Source organism: Carcharodon carcharias, chromosome 40 (genome assembly GCF_017639515.1).
Source record: "Carcharodon carcharias isolate sCarCar2 chromosome 40, sCarCar2.pri, whole genome shotgun sequence".
Lineage (NCBI taxonomy): Eukaryota > Metazoa > Chordata > Chondrichthyes > Lamniformes > Lamnidae > Carcharodon > Carcharodon carcharias.
Genome location: NC_054506.1, coordinates 1,289,124 through 1,315,820, shown reverse-complemented (window position 1 = coordinate 1,315,820; position 26,697 = coordinate 1,289,124). Strand labels below are relative to the sequence as shown.

At 47.5% G+C, this 26,697-nt stretch overlaps 1 protein-coding gene across 1 annotated transcript; it reads left to right on the top strand.

Annotated features, from left to right (window-relative positions):
- The first annotated feature begins 583 nt into the window (after positions 1-583).
- On the top strand, positions 584-18,104 carry LOC121273147 (C-type lectin domain family 4 member E-like). Its single transcript, XM_041180107.1, has 6 exons — positions 584-650; positions 1,822-1,941; positions 14,315-14,464; positions 15,289-15,431; positions 16,517-16,623; positions 17,930-18,104. The coding sequence occupies exons 1-6, from the start codon at positions 584-586 to the stop codon at positions 18,102-18,104; spliced, it is 762 nt and encodes a 253-aa protein (XP_041036041.1).
- The last annotated feature ends 8,593 nt before the right edge of the window (positions 18,105-26,697 follow it).

Here is a 26,697-nt window from a genome sequence, read left to right as displayed (position 1 = left end):
TGTGTATGTGTGTGTATCAGTGTGTGTCTGTGAGTGCATGCCTATGTTTGAGTGTGTGCGTGGGTCTGCATGTATGTGTGCGTGTGTGTGTATGTGTGTGTGAGTGTGTGGTGTTTGATTTTGTGTGTGTGAGTGTGTGTGTATGTGTATCTGCGTGTATATGTGTGCTTGTGCGTGTGTGAGTGAGTGAGTGTGTGGTTGAGTGTGCTTGCATGTGTGTGAGAATGAGTGTGTGTGAGTATGTGTGTGTGTGTGAGCGTATAGACCTTTTCCCGTTGTAACGAGCAGTCGAGAGGCTTGCGAAATGATTTTGAATTCTGCCGATGTTCCCTGAAGCCAGGTTGGCTCTCCCTATGCTTGGCAAAAATGTAAAGCCTTCGCCAGCTGCTGTACATGGTTAACTGACACACTTTGCGGCACAGATCTCAGGGGAAGTGGGATTACAAAAGTGAAGAAAATAGGAACAGTTCTGAGGAAGTTCTCACCCTGACATCGAGTCTGAGGGAAGACTGAGACACATCTGAGAGAGAGAGAGAAGCAGACAGGACAGGAACGGAGGAGAGAGACCCCTCAGACACAAACCATGGAGCAGGACACCGACTACATGAATATGAGACACATCAAAAACAACACGACACCTCCCAGTGAACGTAGGTTAAACTGTTCAATAGAGGGAGAGAGAGAGAGAGAGACTGAGAGAGATTGAGAGAGAGGCAGACAAATGGAGAGAGATATTGCGAGTGCGAGAGACAGAGGGAGGTGATGAGAGAGATTGAGGCTGAGAAAGAGAGATGGTGAGAGAGATTAAGAAAGAGAGAGATGGAGAGAGGCTGAGGCAGAGAGAGAGATGGTGAGAGAGAGAGGTGGTGACAAAGATTAAGAGAGATTGATAGTGAGAGAGATAGATTGAGAGTCAGAGGGGGAGAGAGAAATGGTGAGGGATATTGAAAGAGAGGGTCTGTGGGAGAGACTTAGAGAGAGGGAGAGAGAACAGAGAGAGGGTGAGAGGGAAAGAAAGAGCGGGAGAAACAGAGATAAATAGTGGGACAGGGTGAGCTTTACTCTGTATCTAACCCTGTGCTGTACCTGTCCTGGGAGTGTTTGACGGCGACGGTTTAGAGGGAGCTTTACTCTGTATCTAACCCCGTGCTGTACCTGTCCTGGGTGATGGGGACGGTGTAGAGGGAGCTTTACTCTGTATCTAACCCCGTGCTGTACCTGTCCTGGGAGTGTTTGATGGGGACGGTGTAGAGGGAGATTTACTCTGTATCTAACCCCGTGCTGTACCTGTCCTGGGAGTGTTTGATGGGGACGGTGTAGAGTGAGATTTACTCTGTATCTAACCCCGTGCTGTACCTGTCCTGGGAGTGTTTGATGGGGACGGTGTAGTGGGAAATTTACTCTGTGTCATGCACATCCTGACTTCATTCAGCCTTCCTCTTATCCCTCACTCTCTCACTCACTCTCTGTCTCTCTCTCACCTCTCATGCGCTCTCACTGTCTCTATCTGCCTCTCTCTTAGTTTCTCTCCCTCTCTTGTTTCTGTCTCTCTCTCGCTCTCTCCATTTTAAGACGCTCCTTGTTCCTATCTCTGTGACTGAGCTTTTGCTTTCCTGTCCCTAATATCTCCCTCTGTGACTCGGAGTTCGATTCTCTTTGATAATCCTTCTGTACCATGCGCTGGGATGTGAAACCAGGGATATAAACGAGTAACGTGGTTGTTGTTTCACTCGATAATGGAGGTAGATATGTCACCATTGTCTGTTCCGTACAGTTACACAGGCTGCTCAACATGAGTCAATCTTTACTTCCCTATTCCAGGTGAAACTGGACAGGAAACAGCTGGAGGAAGAATATCAATAACTTCAACACATCTTGGCATCGCCTGCCTCATTGTCTTAATCATCAGTTTGGCTATTGCAATAGGGCTGAGGGTCCAAGGTAGGAAGCTGAACCTCACACAAACTGTTACAGAGAGTGAACGGAGGCAAATCTGAGCTCCTTTATTTTCTCACCCTCTGTCCGTACGCAGGGGTGTTTTCATGTTGGAAATAGGCTGTGGTGATTTTACCCAAACCCTCAGTTTCAGGTCAGACTTTAAAGGGAGAAGCAGCAACATCTCTCGAGGTTTAAATCAGCAGTGTAGTTTATTCATACATTCAAACCCGGGAGTTCATCACAACCTCAAGCACACACACATATGCACACGACAGGAACATAGGAAAAAGGTGAGATGGCCAGAATTCAGAAAGTCCGAGTCCTCGAGTGTTCCTTCACAGAGGAGATACAGTTCAGGCGGGTTGAGCTCAATGAAGCAGGATTTACAGAATCCCTTTCAAGTTGATCGGGATGCAGTGAGATGAGGTTGGGCCACAATGAGTTGGTCTCCCCAGGAGGTGGTTGAAAGAATTTTCCAGGGAAACACACTCTGAGCTGGCTAAGACATGCTGCAGGCTGTCGATCAGCCTGGAGTCCTGCTTTGATGATTGCCAGCAGGAGTGTGAACAGAACACTGAGTTGTGAAAGTAATAAAATAATATAAAATCCTTCCAAAGGCCAGAAGTTTAGGTCATGCGATGTTGTCCATTAAGGAGCCGAACGATAAGTTTCTATGCCTCTGGTCAAAATCCATTGTCCACCATTGGAGAGAGAGGACGGAGTTTAGCGCATCTCCAGGTATAATGAGTGTCCAAGTCTTTGCCGTTATTATAAGGCCAGGCTGTGGAGACAGGTTGTCCACTGGTCCCTGCTGTCGTTAATGGTAAGGTGTCTGCACAGTACAAGGTGTGAGGGTCCACAAGGATGAGAGGGAGCTTTGTACAGTGAATGCTGTTGGTTTTTTGGCTCAATGTAACATTCTGATATGTCCCAAAGCCCTTGCAGTAACGCTCTGCTTTATAGCACACCCCTCACTGTAACACTCTGATATATCCCACACCCCTCGCTGTAACACTCTGATATACGCCACACCCCTCACTGTAACACTCTGTTATAACCCACACCCCTTGCTGTAACGCTCTGATATATCCCACACCCCTCGCTGTAACACTCTGATATTTCCCACACCACTCGCTGTAACGCACTGATATATCCCACACCCCTCACGGTAACACTTCGATTAACTCACACCCCTCGCTGTAACGCTCTGAAATATCCCACACCACTCATAGTAACACTCTGATATGCCCCACACCACTCACTGTAACACTGATGTATCCCACACCCATCACTGTAACACTCTGATATATCCCGCACCCCTCGCTTTAACGCTATGATATATCCCACACCACTAACTGTAACGCTCTGATATATTCCCCACACTTCACTGTAACAGTCTGATATATCCCACACCCCTTGCTGTAACGCTCTGATATATCCAACACCCCTCGCTGTTACGCTCTGAAATATCACGCATCCCTCGCTGTAACGCTCTGTTATATCACGCACCCCTCGCTGTTACGCTCTGATATATCGCGCATCCCTCACTGTACCGCTCTGATATATCCCGCACCCCTCGCTGTAATGCTCTGATATATCCCACATCCATCACTGCAACGTTCTGACATATCCCGCACCCCTCGCTGTAACACTCAGATATGTCACGCACCCATCACTGTAACACTCGGATATATCCCGCACCCCTCACTGTAACACTCGGATATATCCCACACCCCTCACTGTAACACTCTGATATATCCCACAACCTTTGCTGTAACGCTCTGATATATCCCACAACCCTTGCTGTAACGCTCTGATATATCCCGCACCCCACGCTGTTACGCTCTGATGTATCCCACACCCCTCGCTGTAATGCTCTGATATATCCCGCAACCCTCGCTGTAACGCTGTGATATATCCCACACCCCTCGCTGTAACACTCAGATATATCACGCACCCATCACTGTAACACTCGGATATACTACGCACCCCTCACTGTAAACCTCGGATATATCTCACACCCCTCAATGTAACACTCTGATATATCCCACACCCCACACTGTAAGACTCGGAAATACCCCACACCCCTCACTGTAACACACTGATATATCCCATGCACCTAACTGTAACACTCTGATATATCTCACACCTCTCACTGAAACACTCTGATGTATCTCACAGCTCTCACTGTAACACTCTGATATATCTCACAGCCCTCACTGTAACACTCTGATATATCCCACACCACTCACTGTAACACTCTGATATATCACACACCCCTCACTGTAACACTCTGATATATCCCACACCCCTCACTGTAACACTCAGATATATCACGCACCCATCACTGTAACACTCGGATATATTACGCACCCCTCACTGTAACACTCGGATATATCTCACACCCCTCACTGTAACACTCTGATATATCCCACACCCCACACTGTAAGACTCGGAAATACCCCACGCCGCTCACTGTAACACACCGATATATCCCACACACCTAACTGTAACACTCTGATATATCTCACACCTCTCACTGAAACACTCTGATGTATCTCACAGCTCTCACTGTAACACTCTGATATATCCCACACCCCTCACTGGAAAACTCTGATATATCCCAAGCCCCTCACTGTAACACTCTGATATATCCCACGCCCCTCACTGTAACACTCTGCTATATCCCACACCCCTCACAGTAACGCACTGATATATCCCACAGCGCTCACTGTAACACTCTGATATAACCCACACCCCTCACTGTAACACTCTGATATATTTCACACCTCTCACTGTAACACTCGGATATATCCCACACCCCTCACTGTAACAAACTGATATATCCCAAAGCCCTCACTGTAACACTCTGATATATCCCACACCCCTCACTGTAACACTCTGATATATCCCACACCCTTCACTGTAACACCCTGATATATCCCACACCCCTCGCTGTAACACTCTGATATATCCCACACCCCTCACTGTAACACTCTGATATATCCCACACCCTTCACTGTAACACCCTGATCTATCCCGCACCCTTCACTGTAACTCTCTGATATCCCACAACCCTTGCTGTAACGCTCTGATATATCCTGCACCCCTCACTATAACACTCTGATATATTGCACACCCCTCGCGGTACCGCTCTGATATATCCCGCACCCCTCGCTGTAATGCTCTGATATATCCCGCAACCCTCGCTGTAACGCTGTGATATATCCCACACCCCTCGCTGTAACACTCAGGTATATCATGCACCCATCACTGTAACACTCGGTTATATCACGCACCCCTCACTGTAACACTCGGATATATCTCACACCCCTCACTGTAACACTCTGATATATCCCAAACCCCTCACTGTAACACTCTGATATATCCCACACACCTCACTGTAACACTCTGATATTTCACACACCTCTCACTGAAACACTCTGGTATATCTCACACCCCTCACTGTAACACTCTGATATATCTCACACCTCTCACTGTAACACTCTGATATATCCCACACCACTCACTGTAACACTCTGATGTATCTCACACCTCTCACTGTAACAATCTGATATACCCCACACCTCTCAATGTAACACTCTGATACATCTCACACCCCTCACTGAAACACTCTGATATATCTCACAGCTCTCACTGTAACACTCTGATATATCACACACCCCTCACTGTAACACTCTGATATATCCCACCTCCCTCACTGTAACACTCTGATATATCCCACACCCCTCACTATAAAACTCTGATATATCCCACACCCCTCGCTGTAACGCTCTGATATATCCCACACCCCTCACTGTAACACTCTGATATAACTCACACCCCTCGCTGTAACGCTCTGATATATCCCACACCACTCACAGTAACACTCTGATATACCCCACACCACTCACTGTAACACTGATGTATCCCACACCCATCACTGTAACACTCTGATATATCCCGCACCCCTCGATTTAACGCTCTGATATATCCCACACCACTAACTGTAATGTTCTGATATATCCCGCACCCTTCACTGTAACACTCTGATATATGCCACACCCCTTGCTGTAACGCTCTGATGTATCCAACAACCCTCGCTGTTACGCTCTGATATATCATGCATCCCTCGCTGTAACGCTCTGATATATCACGCACCCCTCGCTGTTACGCTCTGATATATCGCGCATCCCTCACTGTAACACTCTGATATATCCACACACCCCTCCTGTAAGCTCTGATATATCCCACACCCTCACTGTAACACTTCTGATATATCCACACTCCCTCACTGTACACTCTGATATATCCACACTCCTCACTCTAACACTCTGATATATCCCACACCCCTCACTGTAACACTATGATATATCCCACATCCCTCACTGTAACACTCTGATACATCCCACACCCCTCACTGTAAAACTCTAATACATCCCACACCCCTCACTGTAACACTCTGATACATCCCACACCCCTCACTGTAACACTCTGATATAACCCACATCCCTCACTGTAACACTCTGATATTTCCCACACCCCTCACTGTAACACTCTGATATATCCCACAGCCCCTCACTGTAATCACTCTGATATATCCCACACCCCTCACTGTAACACTCTGATATATCGCACACCGCTCGCTGTGACGCTCTGATATATCCCGCACCCCTCGCTTAACACTCTGATATATCCCACAATCCCTCGTTGTACCGCTCTGATATATCCCGCACCCCTCGCTGTAATGCTCTGATATATCCCACATCCATCACTGCAACGTTCTGACATATCCCGCACCCCTCGCTGTAACACTCAGATATGTCACGCACCCATCACTGTAACACTCGGATATATCCCGCACCACTCACTTTAACACTCGGATATATCCCACACCCCTCACTGTAACACTCTGATTTATTCCACAACCCTTGCTGTAACGCTCTGATATATCCCACAACCCTTGCTGTAACGCTCTGATATATCCCGCACCCCACGCTGTTACGCTCTGATGTATCCCACACCCCTCGCTGTAATGCTCTGATATATCCCGCAACCCTCGCTGTAACGCTGTGATATATCCCACACCCCTCGCTGTAACACTCAGATATATCACGCACCCATCACTGTAACACTCGGATATACTACGCACCCCTCACTGTAAACCTCGGATATATCTCACACCACTCAATGTAACACTCTGATATATCCCACACCTCACACTGTAAGACTCGGAAATACCCCACACCCCTCACTGTAACACACTGATATATCCCACACACCTAACTGTAACACTCTGATATATCTCACACCTCTCACTGAAACACTCTGATGTATCTCACAGCTCTCACTGTAACACTCTGATATATCTCACAGCCCTCACTGTAACACTCTGATATATCCCACACCACTCACTGTAACACTCTGATATATCACACACCCCTCACTGTAACACTCAGATATATCACGCACCCATCACTGTAACACTCGGATATATTACGCACCCCTCACTGTAACACTCGGATATATCTCACACCCCTCACTGTAACACTCTGATATATCCCACACCCCACACTGTAAGACTCGGAAATACCCCACGCCCCTCACTGTAACACACCGATATATCCCACACACCTAACTGTAACACTCTGATATATCTCACACCTCTCACTGAAACACTCTGATGTATCTCACAGCTCTCACTGTAACACTCTGATATATCCCACACACCTCACTGGAAAACTCTGATATATCCCAAGCCCCTCACTGTAACACTCTGATATAACCCACACCCCTCACTGTAACACTCTGATATATTTCACACCTCTCACTGTAACACTCGGATATATCCCACACCCCTCACTGTAACACTCTGATATATCCCAAAGCCCTCACTGTAACACTCTGATATATCCCACACCCCTCACTGTAACACTCTGATATATCCCACACCCTTCACTGTAACACCCTGATATATCCCACACCCCTCGCTGTAACACTCTGATATATCCCACACCCCTCACTGTAACACTCTGATATATCCCACACCCTTCACTGTAACACCCTGATCTATCCCGCACCCTTCACTGTAACTCTCTGATATATCCCACAACCCTTGCTGTAACGCTCTGATATATCCTGCACCCCTCACTATAACACTCTGATATATTGCACACCCCTCGCGGTACCGCTCTGATATATCCCGCACCCCTCGCTGTAATGCTCTGATATATCCCGCAACCCTCGCTGTAACGCTGTGATATATCCCACACCCCTCGCTGTAACACTCAGGTATATCATGCACCCATCACTGTAACACTCGGTTATATCACGCACCCCTCACTGTAACACTCGGATATATCTCACACCCCTCACTGTAACACTCTGATATATCCCAAACCCCTCACTGTAACACTCTGATATATCCCACACACCTCACTGTAACACTCTGATATTTCACACACCTCTCACTGAAACACTCTGGTATATCTCACACCCCTCACTGTAACACTCTGATATATCTCACACCTCTCACTGTAACACTCTGATATATCCCACACCACTCACTGTAACACTCTGATGTATCTCACACCTCTCACTGTAACAATCTGATATACCCCACACCTCTCAATGTAACACTCTGATACATCTCACACCCCTCACTGTAACACTCTGATATATCTCACAGCTCTCACTGTAACACTCTGATATATCACACACCCCTCACTGTAACACTCTGATATATCCCACCTCCCTCACTGTAACGCTCTGATATATCCCACACCCCTCACTATAAAACTCTGATATATCCCACACCCCTCGCTGTTGCTCTCGGATATATCCCACACCCCTCACTGTAACACTCTGATATAACTCACACCCCTCGCTGTAACGCTCTGATATATCCCACACCACTCACAGTAACACTCTGATATACCCCACACCACTCACTGTAACACTGATGTATCCCACACCCATCACTGTAACACTCTGATATATCCCGCACCCCGCGATTTAACGCTCTGATATATCCCACACCACTAACTGTAATGTTCTGATATATCCCGCACCCTTCACTGTAACACTCTGATATATGCCACACCCCTTGCTGTAACGCTCTGATGTATCCAACAACCCTCGCTGTTACGCTCTGATATATCATGCATCCCTCGCTGTAACGCTCTGATATATCACGCACCCCTCGCTGTTACGCTCTGATATATCGCGCATCCCTCACTGTAACACTCTGATATAACTCACACCCCTCGCTGTAACGCTCTGATATATCCCACACCACTCACAGTAACACTCTGATATACCCCACACCACTCACTGTAACACTGATGTATCCCACACCCATCACTGTAACACTCTGATATATCCCGCACCCCTCGATTTAACGCTCTGATATATCCCACACCACTAACTGTAACGTTCTGATATATCCCGCACCCTTCACTGTAACACTCTGATATATCCCACACCCCTTGCTGTAACGCTCTGATGTATCCAACAACCCTCGCTGTTACGCTCTGATATATCATGCATCCCTCGCTGTAACGCTCTGATATATCACGCACCCCTCGCTGGTACGCTCTGATATATCGCGCATCCCTCACTGTAACGCTCTAATATATCCCGCACCCCTCGCTGTAATGCTCTGATATATCCCACATCCCTCACTGCAACGTTCTGATATAACCCGCACCCCACGCTGTAACACTCAGATATATCCCGCACCCCTCACTGTAACACACGGATATATCCCACTCCCCTCACTGTAACACTCTGATATACCACACACCACTCACAGTAACACTCTGATATATCCCACACCCTTCACTGTAACACTCTGATATATCCCACACCCCTCAATGTAACACTCTGATATATCCCCCACTCCTCACTGTAACACTCTGATATATCCCACACCCCTCACTGTAACATTCTGATATATCTCACACCACTCACTGTAACACTCTGATATATCCCACACCCCTCACTGTAACACTCTGATATATCCCACAGCCCTCACTGTAACACTCTGATATATCCCATGCCCCTCACTGTAACACTCTGATATATCCCATGCTACTCACTCTAACACTCTGATTTATCCCACACTCCTCACAGTAAGACACTGATATATCCCACACCGCTCACTGTAACACTCTGATATATCCCGCACCACTCGCTGTTACGCTCTGATATATCCCACACCCCTCGCTGTAATGCTCTGATATATCCCGCAACCCTCGCTGTAACGCTGTGATACATCCCACACCCATTGCTGTAACACTCAGATATATCACGCACCCATCACTGTAACACTCGGATATATCACGCACCACTCACTGTGACACTCGGATATATCTCACACCCCTCACTGTAACACTCTGATATATCCCACACCCCACACTGTAAGACTCGGAAATACCCCACATCCCTCACTGTAACACACTGATATATCCCACACACCTAACTGTAACACTCTGATATATCTCACACCTCTCACTGAAACACTCTGATGTATCTCACAGCTCTCACTGTAACACTCTGATATATCCCACAGCCCTCACTGTAACACTCTGATATATCCCACACCCCTCACTGTAAAACACTGATATATCCAATGCCCCTCACTGTAACACTCTGATATATCCCACGCCCCTCACTGTAACATTCTGCTATATCCCACAGTGCACACTGTAACACTCTGATATAACCCACACCCCTCACTGTAATACTCTGATATATTTCACACCTCTCACTGTAACACTCGGATATAACCCACACCCCTCACTGTAACACTCGGATATATCCCACACCCCTCACTGTAACACTCGGATATATCCCACACCCCTCGCTGTAACACTCGGATATATCCCACACCCCTCACTGTAACACTCTGATATATCCCACACCCTTCACTGTAACACCCTGATATATCCCACACCCCTCGCTGTAACGCTCTGATATATCCCGCAACACTCACTGTAACACGCTGATCTATCCCGCAACCTTCACTGTAACACTCTGATATATCCCACACCCCTTGCTGTAACGCTCTGATGTATCCAACAACCCTCGGTGTTACGCTCTGATATATCACGCATCCCTCGCTGTAACTCTCTGATATACCACACACCACTCACAGTAACACTCTGTTGTATCCCACACCCCTCACTGTAACACTCTGATATATCCCACACCCCTCACAGTAACACTCTGATATATCCCACACCCTTCACTGTAACACTCTGATATATCCCACAACCCTTGCTGTAACGCTCTGATATATCCCACAACCCTTGCTGTAACGCTCTGATATATCCCGCACCCCTCGCTGTTACGCTCTGATATATCCCACACCCCTCGCTGTAATGCTCTTATATATCCCACACCCCTCGCTGTAACACTCGGATATATCCCACACCCCTCACTGTAACACTCTGATATATCCCGCAACACTCACTGTAACACGCTGATCTATCCCGCACCCTTCACTGTAACACTCTGATATATCCCACAACCCTTGCTGTAATGCTCTGATATATCCTGCACCCCTCACTATTACACTCTGATATATTGCACACCCCTCGCTGTACCGCTCTGATATATCCCGCACACCCCGCTGTAATGCTCTGATATATCGCGCAACCCTCGCTGTAACGCTGTGATATATCCCACACCCCTCGCTGTAACACTCAGATATATCACGCACCCATCACTGTAACACTTGTTTATATCACGCACCCCTCACTGTAACACTCGGATATATCTCACACCCCTCACTGTAACACTCAGATATATCCCACACCCCTCACTGTAACACTCTGAAATACCCCACACCCCTCGCCGTAACACTCTGATATACCCCACACCCCACACTGTAACACTCTGATATATATCCCACACCCCTCACTGTAACACTCTGATATTTTTCACACCTCTCACTGAAACACTCTGATATATCTCACACCTCTCACTGTAACACTCTGATATATCCCACAACACTTACTGTAACACTCTGATATATCTCACACCTCTCACTGTAACAATCTGATATACCCCACAACTCTCACTGTTACACTCTGATATATCTCACACCCCTCACTGTAAAACTCTGATATATCTCACAGCTCTCACTGTCACACTCTGATATATCACACACCCCTCACTGTAACACTCTGATATATCCCACATCCCTCACTGTAACACTCTAATATATCCCACACCCCTCACTGTAAAACTCTGATATATCCCACACCCCTCGCTGTTGCACTCGGATCTATCACGCACCCCTCACTGTAACACTCTGATATATCCCACACCCCTCACTGTAACACTCGGATATAGCCTGCACCCCTCACTGTAACACTCTGATATATCCCACACCCCTCACTGTAATGCTCTGATATATCCCACACCACTCAGTCTAACACTCTGATATGCCCCACACCCCTCGCTTTAATGCTCTGATATATCCCCCACCCCTCACTGTAACACTCTGATATATCCCGCACCCTTCACATTAACACTCTGATATATCCCACAACCCTTGCTGTAACGCTCTGATATATCCTGCACCCCTCACTATAACGCTCTGATATATCCCGCACCCCTCGCTGTAACGATCTGATATATCCCACACCCCTCGCTGTTATGCTCTGATATATCCCGCATCCCTCACTGTACCGCTCTGATAATATCCCGCACCCCTCGCTGTAACACTCAGATATATCACGCACCCATCCCTGTTACAATCGGATATATCACGCACCCCTCACTGTAAGATCGGATATATCTCACACCCCTCACTGTAACACTCTGATATATCCCACACCCCTCACTGTAACACTCAGATATATCACGCACCCATCACTGTAACACTCGGATATATTACGCACCCCTCACTGTAACACTCGGATATATCTCACACCCCTCACTGTAATGCTCTGATATATCCCATGCCCCTCACTGTAACACCCTGATATATCCCACACCCTTCACTGTAACACCCTGATATATCCCACAACCCTCGCTGTAACGCTCTGATATATCACACACCCCTCGCTGTTGCACTCGGATATATCAAGCACCCCTCACTGTATCACTCTGATATATCCCCCACCCCTCACTGTAACACTCGGATATATCAAGCACCCCTCACTGTAACACTCTGATATATCCCACACCCCTCACTGTAACACACTGAGATATCACAAACACCTCACTGTAGGACTCTGATATATCCCACACCCCTCACTGTAACACTCTGAAGTTTCCCACACCCCTCACTGTAACAATCGGATATATCCCACACCGCTCACTGTAACACTCTGATATTTCCCACACACCTCACTGTAAAACACTGATATATCCCACACCCCTCACTGTAAGACTTTGATATATATCACACCCCTCACTGTAACATTCTGATACATCCCACACCCCTCACTGTAAGACACTGATATATCCCACACCCCTCATTGTAACACTCTGATATATCCCCCACCCCTCACTGTAACACTCTGCTATATCCAACACCCCTCACTGTAACACTCTGATATATCCCGCACCCCTCACTGTAACACTCTGATATATCTCCCACCCCTCACTGTAACACTCTGATATATCCCGCACCCCTCACTGTAACACTCTGATATATCCCCCACCCCTCACTGTAACACTCTGATATATCCCACACCCCTCACTGTAACACTCTGATATACCCCACTCCACTCACTGAAACACCCTGATATATCCCACACCCCTCACTGTAACACTCTGATATATCCCACATTCCTCACTGTAATACTCTGATATATCCCACACCCCTCACTGTAACACCCTGATATATCCCACACCCCTCACTGTAACACTCTGATATATCCCACACCCCTCACTGTAACACTCTGATATATCCCACACCCCTCACTGTAACACCCTGATATATCCCACACCCCTCACGGTAACACTCTGATATATCCCACACCCCTCACTGTAACGCTCTGATATATCCCACACCCGTCACTGTAACACTCTGATATAACCCACAGCCCTCACTGTAACACCCTGATATATCCCACACCCCTCACGGTAACACTCTGATATATCCCACACCCCTCACTGTAACGCTCTGATATAACCCACACTCCTCACTGTAACACTCTGATATATCCCACACCCCTCACTGTAACACTGATATAACCCACACCCCTCACTGTAACACTCTGATATAACCCACACTCCTCACTGTAACACATTGATATAACCCACACCCCTCACTGTAACACTCTGATATAACCCACACCCCTCACAGTAACACTCTGATATAACCCACACTATCACTCACTCTGACTCTGTTTCTCAGGTCTACAGATGAACAAGGAGTGCGGTTGTTCTGTCCCTCTGAACCGGACCTTGACCTTTGCCCTGTGGAAACTGACAGAGCTGGATGGAAAGTTGCAGAAATTGTCCGAGGCTGTGCTTTCCCTCTGCTCAATCCTCGGAAACTATTCAGGTGAGTGAGAGCTGCCGGCAGTACTCCTGCCCCCTCCCACAACATCCCACGCTCTGGCCCTTTGGGGTCTACCCCCATCCCCTGTCTCCCCACCCTCACCCCCAGCCTCCCCATCTTTCAGACAAGGCCTCAATTTCTCAAGCGGGGGAAGTCCGCACTATCCCGGCCTCTGCCTCCCGGAGTGAGAGACAGAGAGAGAGAGAGAGATAGAAAATGAGAGAGAGGAAGTAGAGGGAGAGGTTCCCTTGGGTCACAGAGATGAAGGAGAGTTTTAGATGAATAAAGAGATTCGATTGGGTGGATGGAGAGAAACTATTTCCCCTGATCCGGTGGGTTGTGGGGGGAGCAGGGGAGGGAGAGTTGGGAACAAGGGGTAAGAAGGTTAAAATTGGAGCCAGGACGTTCAGGGGGGACATCAGGAAACACCTCTTCACACAAAGGGCAGCGGAAATCAGGAACTCTCCCCCCACCCAAACCCCGAAATAAACTGTGGGGGCCGGAGGTCAAAGGGAAACGTCAAAACTGAGATTGAGAGATTGTTGTTGGGGATGGAGGGTCACGGAACCGAGAGGGTTAAGGTACAGAGCAGATCCAATAGAATGGTGTAAAATACTCCAGAGGGGCTGAATGCCCACCTCCTGTTCCTGTGTAACATGCTCGAGAGGGGCTGAATGGCCTCCACCTGTTCCTGTGTAACAGGCTCGAGAGGGGCTGAATGGCCTCCTCCTGTTCCTGTGTAACAGGCTCGAGAGGGGCTGAATGGCCTCCTCCTATTCCTAATGTCCCAATGTATTTCTCTGAACTACATCTTTATAATCTTGCAGAGTCTCTCTGTCCGAGCGGCTGGAAAATTCATAATCAACATTGTTATAGATTCTCAACGGATACAGTAAACTGGGACTCGGCAAAACAACAATGTGAATCCCAAACTTCACACCTCATCATCATAAATACAGAACAGGAACAGGTGAGAATGACAGACGCATCTGTCAGAATGAGATGGACAGAGAATATCCCTCTACACTGTCCCCATCAAACACTCCCAGGACAGGTGCAGCACGGGGTTAGATACAGAGTAAATCTCCCTCTACTCTTTCCCCCATCAAACACTCCCAGGACAGGTACAGCACGGGGTTAGATACAGAGTAAAGCTCCCTCTACACCGTCCCCCATCAAACACTCCCAGGACAGGTACAGCACGGGGTTAGATACAGAGTAAAGGTCCCTCTACACTGTCCCCATACAACACTCCCAGGACAGGGACAGCACGGGGTTAGATACAGAGTAAAGCTTCCTCTACACTACATGGACGAGGGTTTCAGCAGTCGATGAGCTGAGACCGGGGAGGTTCTGGGCGATGAGTTGGGAAGAGGCCGTCTTGGTGATGATGTGGATATGAGGTGGGAATCCCATCTCCAGGTTAAACACGACCCCAGGGTTGTGAACAGTCTGGTTTAGACTCAGGGAGTTCCCAGGATAGAGTCGGTAACTCGGGAATGGAGTTTGGAACAGAGACGGAAAACAACAGCTTCAGTCTTCCCGATATTTAATCAGAGGGAATGAGGGAGAATTTCCTGAGAAAGGGTTTGGGGTATTTTGGGTATCAGTTGTGTGTGTGTGTGTGTGTGTGTGTGTGAGAGTGTGTGAGAGTGGGTGAGTGTGTGAGAGTGTGTGAGAGTGTGTGTGTGTGTGAGAGTGTGTGTGTGTATGTGTGAGAGTGTGAGAGTGTGTGAGAGTGTGTGTGAGTGTGTGTGAGTGTGAGAGTGAGTGTGTGTGTGAGAGTGTGTGAGAGTGTGTGAGTGTGTGTGAGTGTGTGTGAGTGTGAGAGTGTGTGTGCGCGAGTGTGTGTGAGTGTGAGAGTGTGTGTGTGTGCATGTGAGTGAGTGAGTGAGTGAGTGAGTGAGTGAGTGAGAGTGAGTGAGTGAGTGTGTGTGTGTGTGTGTGTGTGTGTGTGTGTGTGGGTGTGTAGGAGAGAGTGTGTGTGAGTGTGTGTTTGTATGAGTTAAGGCAGTCATACTAACTAATCACATTCCATCATTGTATCTGCTGCAGAACTTCATAAAGAAATCTCTCGAGAGCAATCCTGGGGACTACTGGATCGGACTAACAGATCGAGAGAGTGAAGGAAACTGGAAATGGGTGGATGGGACCCCAGTGAGGTGAGTCCCTGCATCGCATGGAGAGAGTGACCGGGACAGAAGGATGAGTTTGGGATTGATACAGGGCTATGGGGAGACAGTGGGACAGTGGGATTAGTTTGGGATTGATACTGGGCTATGGGGAGAGAGTGGGGCAGTGGGATTAGTTTGTGATTTGTACAGGGCTATGGGGTGAGAGTGGGACATTGGGATTAGTTTGGGATTGATACAGGGCTATGGGGAGAGAGCGGGAGAGTGGGATTAGTTTGGGATTGGTACAGGGTGATGGGGAGAGAGTGGGGCAATGGGATTAGTTTGGGATTGATACTGGGCTATGGGAAGTGGGATTAGTTTGGGATTGATACTGGGCTATGGGGAGAGAGCGGGAGAGTGGGATTAGTTGGGGATTTGTACAGGGCTATGGGGAGAGAGCAAAGCAATGGGATTTAGTTGGGGATTGATACAGGGCTCGGGGGAGAAAGCGGGACAGTGGGATTAGTTTGCGATTGATACAGGGCAATGGGGTGAGAGCAGGGCAGTGGGATTGGTTGGGGATTTGTACAGGGCTATTGGGTGAGAGCAGAGCTGTGGGATAAGTTGGGGATTGATACAGGGCTATGGGGTGAGAGCAGGGCAGTAGGATTAGTTGGGGATTTGTACAGGGCTATGGGGAGAGAGCAGAGCAGTGGGATTAGTTGGGGATTGATACAGGGCTATGGGGTGAGAGCAGGGCAGTGGGATTAGTTGGGGATTTGTACAGAGCTATGGGGAGAGAGTGGGACAATGGGATTAGTTTGGGGATTGATACTGGGTTATGGGGAGAGAGTGGGACAGTGAGATTAGTTTGGGATTGATACAGGGCTATGGGGAGAGAGCGGGACACTGGGATTAGTTTGGGGATTGATACAGGGCTATGGGGAGAGAGTGGGACAGTGGCATTAGTTGTGGATTTGTACAGGGCTATGGGGAGATAGCGGGACAGTGGGATTAGTTGGGGATTTGTACAGGGCTAAGGGGAGAGAGCGGGACAGTGGGATTAGTTTGGGATTGATACAGGGCTATGGGGAGAGAGGGGACATTGGCATTAGTTGAGGATTTGTACAGGGTTATGGGGAGAGAGGGGACATTGGCATTAGTTGAGGATTTGTACAGGGCTATGGGGAGAGAGCGGGACAGTTGGATTAGTTTGGGGATCGATACAGGGCTATGGGGAGAGAGGGGACAGTGGGATTAGTTGGGGATTTGTTCAGGGCTGTAGGAATCTTGTTGATTCTGTGCAGGAATGTGGCGGATTTTTATCAGTGGTTTTTATTTCCCCATTTCCCAGTTTTACTCAGTGGTATCAGGGTAAGCCGAATAATTGGAAAGGTAATGAAAACTGCGCCCTTATCAGAACCAGCGGATGGAATGATTACATTTGTTCTGATCACTTCCCTTTCATCTGTGAGAAAAGGGCACTGACCTGCGTCGAGGCAGCTGATATCGAGAAATATTGTTCCTGAAGAGCGACTGGGACACAGAACGAGAATGTCAGGATTGTCCAAAGATCCCCAGCCCCTCCTCCCTTCCCCACAATCCCCATCTGCCTGAGGCCATGTCCGAATGGTGAAAGTTCATCTGTTCCCCTTTTCTCCCAGGTTGAGCCTCCTGCAGCGCCACTACTGGTGGGAAGTAGGAATGACAGCGTGACTGTTGACTTTGGAAAACCCCATTATAAATCCAGGCATGAATCCGGCGACATGTAACAGGACAGAAATCCTGCATTTCTCTAGCAACTTTCACTTATTCAGATAATCCCCAACCTGCTTTTGCAGCCAATGAAGCAACTCCTTACAGTGTTTTCATAGTTGTCATGTCAGAAACAGGGGCATTCAATTTGAACGCGGTAAGCACTAACTGGACTCAGGATTAAATTCCATCTCATCGGAAATACCCTTTGGACTTTTTCTTCTCGGACTCTGTAAATCATGTGAACTCATTTCAATCTCCACGGTTCGTGTACTGTTACTATCCATAGTTGTAAAAGTTTCATTTTTCTATCCTTCATTACTGTGTCTGTGCATTTGTGTACATGTGTGAGTGTGTGTGTGTATGTGTGTGTAAACGTCTGTGTGTGTGTGTGTGTGTGTGTGTGTGTGTGTATACGTATATGTGTGTGTGTGTGTCTACATCTATGTGTGTGTGTGGGTGTGTGTTTGTATGTGTGAGTGTTTGAATGTGAGAATGTGAGGTGTTTTTACGTGTGTGTGCAAGTGTGTGTGTTTGTGTGAATGTGTGTGTGAGTAGGTGTGTATGTGCATTTGTGAGAATATGTTTGAGTGTGGATGGGTGTGTGGGTGTGTGTGAGCGGGTGTGTGGGTGTGTGTGGGTGTGTGTGAGTGTGTCTGCATGTGTGTGTGTGTATACGTCTATGTGTGTGTGTGTGTATGTGTGTGTGAGTGTTTGAATGTGAGAATGTGAGATGTTTTCATGTGTGTGTGTGAGCGTGAGTGTGTTTGTGTGTGTTTGTGAGTATGTGTGAGAGTAGGCGTATATGTGTGTTTGTGAGAATATGTTTGTGTGAGTGTGTGTGTTTGTGTGAGCAGCATGAAGGTGTGGATGGGTGTGTGGGTGTGTGTGTGTGTGAGAGGGAGAGGGTGTGTGGGAGTGGATGGGTGTGTGGGTGTGTGTGTGGGTCTGTGAGAATATGTTTGTGTGAGTGTGTGTGTTTGTGCGAGTGTGCGTACGAGTGTGGATGGGCGTGTGGGTGTGTATAAGCGGGTGTGCGAGTGTGTGTGGGTGTGTGTGAGCAGGTGTGCGAGTGTGTGTGGGTGTGGATGGGTGTGTGGGTGTGTGTGTGGGTGTGTGAGAGTGTGTGTGAGCAGGTGTGTTATTGTGTGTGGATGTAAATGTGGAGATTGACATTGTAAACATTCCTGCCCCGGGTTTTAAAAGTAAATAAACTAACCAGAGTTGATCATAATGTGAGTTTGCTGTGAGTGATTAGTAAAGTGGATCAGACACACTGAGGGTTTGGGAAAACACACCACAAGATACTTCACAAAGAATTCAAAACACCTTCTGCGTATGGACAGTTGGTGAGAGACAGAAGTACAGTTTGCCTGTCTCTCTCCTGTCCGGAACAGTTCATTCTGAGGAACCTACCAACTCAGACATGTGTACAAGATCTCCAACTTTGTAATACTGCTCCCAACTTCTCAATACCTTCATACACCAGCCTACGTACTTTTGCTGTAACCAATCCCTTAGGCATGTTCGGTGTCCTGATGTTTACCCAGGAAGTGACCACAATGAGCAGGAAAACACAATTGCTTCTTTTACCGATTAACTGAAATCGGTGTCCCTCTCGTCCTCGCTCCTTCCCCCAACGAGACAGTTTCTCCCTATCTATCCACGATGCTGCTATCCCTTTCATAGAAACATAGAAACTCGGGGCAGGAGTAGGCCATTCGGCCCTTCGAGCCTGCTCCAACATTCATTATGATCATAGCTGATCATCCAACTCAATAACCTGCTCCCTCTTTCTCCCCATACCCTTTGATCCCTTTCACCCCAAGAGCTATATCTAACTCCTCATTGAAAATATATAATGTTTTGGTCTCAACTACTTTCCGTGGTAACGAATTCCACAGACTCACCACTCTCTGGGTGAAGAAATTTCTCCTCATCTCAGTCCTAAATGTTCTACCCCATATCATCAGACTGTGACCCCTGGTTCTGGACTCACCCACCATCGGGAACGTCCTTCCTGCATCTACCCTTTCTAGTCCTGCTAGAATTTTATGGGTTTCTATGAGATCCCCCCCTCATTCTTCTGAACTCCAGTGAATATAATCCTAATCCACTCAATCTATCAACATCTGTCAGTCTCACCATCCCAGGAATCAGTCGGGTAAACCATCGCTGCGCTCCCTCTATAGCAAGTACATCCTTCCTCAGATAAGGAGACCAAAACTGCACACAATATTCCAGGTGTGGTCTCACCAAGGCCCTGTACAATTGCAGCAAGACATCCCTGTTCCTGTACTCGAATCCTCTCGCTATGAAGGCCAACATACCATTTGCCTTCTTTACCGCCTGCTGCACCTGCATGCTTACCTTCAGCGACTGGTGTACAAGGACACCCAGGTCTCATTGCACATTCCCCTCTTCAATTTATAGTTATTCAGATAATAATCTGCCTTCCTGTTTTTGCTACCAAAATGGATAACCTCACATTTATCCACATTATACTGCATCTGCCATGCATTTACCCACTCACTCAGCTTGTCCAAATCACACTGAAGCATCTCTGCATCCTCCTCACAGCTCACCCTCCCACCCAGCTTTGTGTCATCTGCAAATTTAGAGATATTGCACTTAATTCCCTCATCTAAATCATGAATATATATTGTGAATAACTGGGGTCCCAGGACTGATCCCTGCGGTACCCCACTAGTCACCGCCTGCCATTCGGAAACAGACCCATTTATTCCTTCTCTTTGTTTCCTGTCTGCCAACCAGTTTTCTATCCATCTCAATACACTACCCCTAATCCCCCGCGCTTTAATTTTACACCCCAATCTCTTATGTGGGACTTTGTCGAAGGCTTTCTGAAAATCCAAATAAACCACATCCACTGGCTCCCCCTCATCGACTCTACTCGTGACATCCTCAAAAATTCCAGTAGATTTGTCAAGCATGATTTCCCTTTCATAAATCCATGCTGACTCTGTCCGATTCTGCCATTGTTTTACACGTGCTCAGCTATTAAATCTTTTATAATGGACTCTAGAATTTTCCCCACTACCAATGTCTGGCTGACTGGTCTATATTTCCCTGTTTTCTCTATGCCTCTCTTTTTAAAGAGTAGGGTTACATTAGCTACCCTCCAAACTGTAGGAACTGTCCCAGAGTCTATAGAATCTCGGAAGATGACCACCAATGTATCCACTATTTCTAGGGCCACTTCCTTAAGTACTCTGGGATGTAGATTATCAGGCCCTGGGGATTTAACAGCCCTCAATTCCATCAATTTCCCCAACACCATTTCCCTACTAATGCTGATTTCATTCAGTTCCTCCCTCTCACTAAACCCTTTGTTCCCCAACATTTCTGGGATGTTATTTGTGTCCTCCTTTGTGACGACAGAACACATGTAGGTATTTAGTTGGACAGCCATTTCTTTGTTCCCCATTATAAATTCCCCTGTTTCTGACTGTAAGAGACCTACATTTGTCTTCACCAATCTTTTTCTCTTCATATATCTATAGAACCTTTTATGTTCCCTGCAATCTTACCCTCGGGCTCTATTTTCCCCTTCTTAATCAATCCCTTGGTCCTGCTTTGCTGAATTCTAAACAGCTCGCAATCCTCAGGTCTATTGTATTTTCTGGCCAATTTATATGCCACTTCCTTGCATCTAATACTCTCTCTAATTTCCCTCATAAGTCATGGTTTGGCCACCTTTCCTGTTTTACTTTTGCGCCAGACAGGAATAAACAATTGTTGCAGTTCACTCATGTGCTCTTTGAATGTTTGCCATTGCCTATCCACCGTCATCCCTTTAAGCAACGTTTCCCAATCCATCATAGCCAACTCGTGACTCATACCATCGTAGTTTCCTTTATTAAGATTCAGGACCCAAGACTCAGAATCCACTACGTCACTCTCCATCTTGATGAAGAATTCTATCATATTATGGTCGCTCATCCCCAAGGGGCCTCGCACACCTAGACTGCCAATTATTCCTTTCTCATTACACACTACCCAGTCGAGGATGGGCTGGTCTCTCGTTGGTTCCTCAAAGCATTGGTCCAGAAAAACATTCCATATGCACTCCAGGAATTCCTCCTCTATGGTATTGTTACTAATTTGATTTGCCCAATCTATATGCAGATTAAAGTGACCCATAATTACAGATGTTTCTTCATTACATGCATTTCTAATTTCCTGTTTAAGGCCATTCCCAACATCACCACTACAGTTTTGGGGTCTATATACAATCCCCACTAACGTTTTTTGCCCCTTTGTGCTTCTCAGCTCTACCCACACAGATTCCACATCGTCGGAGCTAATATCTTTCCTCACTATTGCATTAATTTCCTCTTTAACCAGCAATGCAAGTCCACCACCTTTTCCTTTTTGTCTGTCCTTCCTAAATACTGAATACCCCTGGATGGTCAGTTCCCTTCCCTGGTCACCCTGCAGCCATGTCTCTGTAATTCTGACTATATCATACCTGTATATATCTATTTGCGCGGTTAATTCATCCACTTTATTGTGAATGCTCCTCGCGTTAAGGCACAAAGCCTTAAGGCTTGTCTTTTTAACATTACTTGTCCTGTTCCCACTATTTTTCACTGAGGCCCGGTTTGATTCTGGCCCTTGATTTCTCTGACTATCACGTTTCTCATTCCGCTTTCTGTCTCTTGTTCTTGTCTGATTCCCCTTTCTCTGGCTCCTCGCATAGGTTCCCATCCCCCTGCCATTTTAGTTTAAATCCTCCCCAACCACTCTAGCAAATGTTCCCCAAAGGACATCAGTCCCGGTCCTGCCCAGGTGTAACCTGTCCGGTTTGTGCTGGTCCCACCTCCCCCAAAACCAGTCCCAATGCCCCAGGAATCTGAAACCCTCCCCTTTCACACCATCTCTTCAGACATGTATTCATCTGATATATCCTGCTATCTCTACACTGACTGGCACCTAGCACTGGTAGTAATCCTGAGATCACTACTTTTAAGGTCCTACTTTTTAAACTTACTCCCTAACTCCCTATATTCTGCTTTTAGGATCTCATCCCTTTTTTCACCGATGTCGCTTGTACCAATGTGCACCACGACCACTGGCTGTTCACCCTCCTCCTTCAGAATGTCCTCCAGCCACTCTGAGACATCCTTGACCCCAGCACCAGGGAGGCAACGTACCATCCTGGAGTCTCGTTTGCAGCCACAGGAGCACCTCTCTATCCCCCTTACAATTGAATCCCCTATAACTGTTGCATTGCCACACATTTTACTCCTCCCCTGTGCAGCAGAGCCAACTATGCTGCAACGAATTTGTCTGTTGCTGCTTTCTCCTGAGAGGCCATTCCCCCCAACAGTATCCAAAGCGGTGTATCTGTTTTGCAGGGGAATAGCCACAGGAGATTCCTGCACTACCTGCCTAGTCCCCTTGCTTTGTCTGGAGGTCACCCATTCCCTTCCTGCCTGTGGACTCTTAGCCTGCGGTGTGACCACCTCTCTATACGTCCCTATCCACGAGACTCTCCACCTCGCGGACGCTCCAACGTGTCCCCAGCCGCCGCTCCAGCTCCAAAACCCCGGCTTCCAGGAGCTGCAGCTGGAGACACTTCCCACACACAGGCTGGTCCCGGGCACTGGAAACGTGCCCGGCTTCCCACATAGAGCAGGAGGAGCATACCACGGCTCTGAGCTCTCCTGCCATGACTTACCCCTTTAAATTAAATTAAACCTTTTGGAAGATACTTAATATCAAAGAATATCAATTACCCTCTCGGGCCCTTCTTCCCTGCTCCTCCCTGTTACAGAATATAGTCCTTACAAACGATGAGCCACACAATTAGATCTTAAAACCTATAAGCAATAAAAGTAGTAAATGCTTCCCCGCTGTACTCATGGTGCTCAAAGGATCACCTCGTTCCCACCTCACTGACCTTGAGAGAGATAGAGAGATGGTGAGCGAGGGAGAGGGAAGGTGAGAGAAATTGAGAGAGGGACACAGAGAGAGATGGTGAGAGATTGAGAGTGAGATGGTGAGAGGGATAGAGAGACTGAGAGAGATGGGGAGGGAGATTGAGAGAGAGGGAAACAAAGAGAGAGATTGAGAGGGAGGGTGACAGAGAGAGAGATTGAGAGAGAGGGACAGAGATAAAGCGTGATGGCGAGAGAGAATGAGAGAGGGACAGAGAGAGAAAAATGGTGAAAGATTGAGAGAGGGATTCAAAGAGAGAGATGGTGAGAGAGAATGAGTGAGAGAGAGATGGTGAGGGAGATTCAGAGAGAGGGAGACAGAGAGAGATGGTGAGAAGCAGAGAGAGATGGTGAGAGAGATTGAGAGAGAGGGTGAGAGAGGGAGAAGAGGGAGTTGTGGTGAGAGAGATTGAGAGGGAGGGAGATAGAGAGATGGTGAGAGAGATTGAGAGAGAGGGTGTCAGAGAGAGAGAGATGGTGAGAGAGATTGAGAGAGAGGGATACAGAGAGAGAGATGGTGAGAGAGATTGAGAGAGAGGGACTGCTGCCCCTGGAGTCAGTACAACCAGCCTCTCATTCTGATCTCAGGGGAAGTGTCATTGTGAAATGGAACCAAGAGGCAGGAACAGTTTTGAGGAAGTTTGCGCCCTGACATCGAGTTTGAGGAAAGACTGAGACACATCTGGGAGAGAGAGAGAAGCAGACAGGACACGAACGGAGGAGAGAGACCCCTCAGACACAAACCATGGAGCAGGACACCGACTACATGAATACGAGACACATCTGAGAGAGAGAGAGAAGCAGACAGGACAGGAACATGTGTGTGTGAATTAAGGCAATCATACTAACTGATCAAGCCCCATCATGCAGAGTTTCATTAAGAAATCTATCGGGAACAATCCTGGGGATTAATGGAGCGGACTAACAGATCGAGAGACTGAAGGAAACTGGAAATGGGTAGATGGGACCCCATTGTGGTGAGTCCCAGAGTCACATGGAGAGAGGGCGGGACAGGTGGATTAGTTTGGGGATTGATACAGGGCCATGGGGAGAGAGTGGGACACTGGGATTAGTTTGGGATTGATACAGGGCTATGGGGAGACAGTGGGAGAGTGGGATTAGTTGGGGATTGATACAGAGCTATGAGGAGAGAGTGGGACAGTGGGATTAGTTTGGGATTGATACAGGGCTATGGGGAGAGAGTGGGACAGTGGGATTAGTTTGGGGATTGATACAGGACAATGGGGAGAGAGTGGGACAGTGGGATTAGTTTGGGGATTGATACAGAGCTATGGGGAGACAGTGGGACAGTGGGATTAGTTGGGGACTTGTACAGGGCTATGGGGAGAGAGCGGGACAGTGGGATTGGTTGGGGGTTTGGACAGGGCTATGGGGAGAGAGGTGACAGTGGGATTAGTTGGGGATTTGTACAAGGCTATGAGGAGAAAGTGGGGCAGTGGAATTAGTTGGGGATTTGTACAGGGCTATGGGGAGAGAGTTGGACAGTGGGATTAGTTTGGGATTGATACAGGGCTATGAGGAGAGAGTGGGACAGTGGGATTAGTTTGGGATTGATACAGGGCTATGGGGAGAGAGGGGACAGTGGGATTAGTTGGGGGTTTGTACAGGGCTATGGGGAGAGAGGGGACAGTGGGATTAGTTGGGGATTTGTACAGGGCTGTAGGAATCTTGTTGATTCTGTGCAGGAATGTGACGGATTTTTATTGGTATTTTTGATTTCTCCAATTCCCAGTTTTACTCGATGGGAGCTGGGTGAATTGAATAATAGGAAAGTTAATGAAAACTGCGCCCTTATCAGAACAAGTGGCCATTATGCTTACAGTTGTTCTGATCAGTTCCATTTCATCTGTGAGAAAAGTGCACTGCCCTGCATCAAGGCAGCTGATATTCAGAAATATTGTTCCTGAAGAGAGACTGGGACACAGAACGAGTGTCAGGATTGTCCAAAGATCCCCAGCCCCTCCTCCCTTCCCCTCATTGCCCAACTGCCCGAGGCCCCATCCGAAAGGTGAAATTTCATCTGTTCCCCTTCTCCTCCAGCAGGAGCCTCCTGCAGCGCCACCAGTGGTGGGAGGCGGGAATGACAGTGTGACGGTTGACATTGGAAAGCCCCATTATCAATCCAGGCTGGAATTCGATGAAATGTAACAGGACAGAAGTCTTGCATTTCTCTAGCACCTTTCACTAACTTAGGAGATTCCCCCACACCTGTTTGTGCAGCCAATGAAGCAACTCCTTACAATGTTTTCATAGTTGTCATGTCAGAAACGAGGCTTTCAATTTGCGTGCAGTAAACTCCCACTGGAATCGAGATTGAAGTCGGTCACATCGGAAATTCCTTTTGGACTTTTTCTTCTCAGACTCTGGAAATCATGTGAACTCA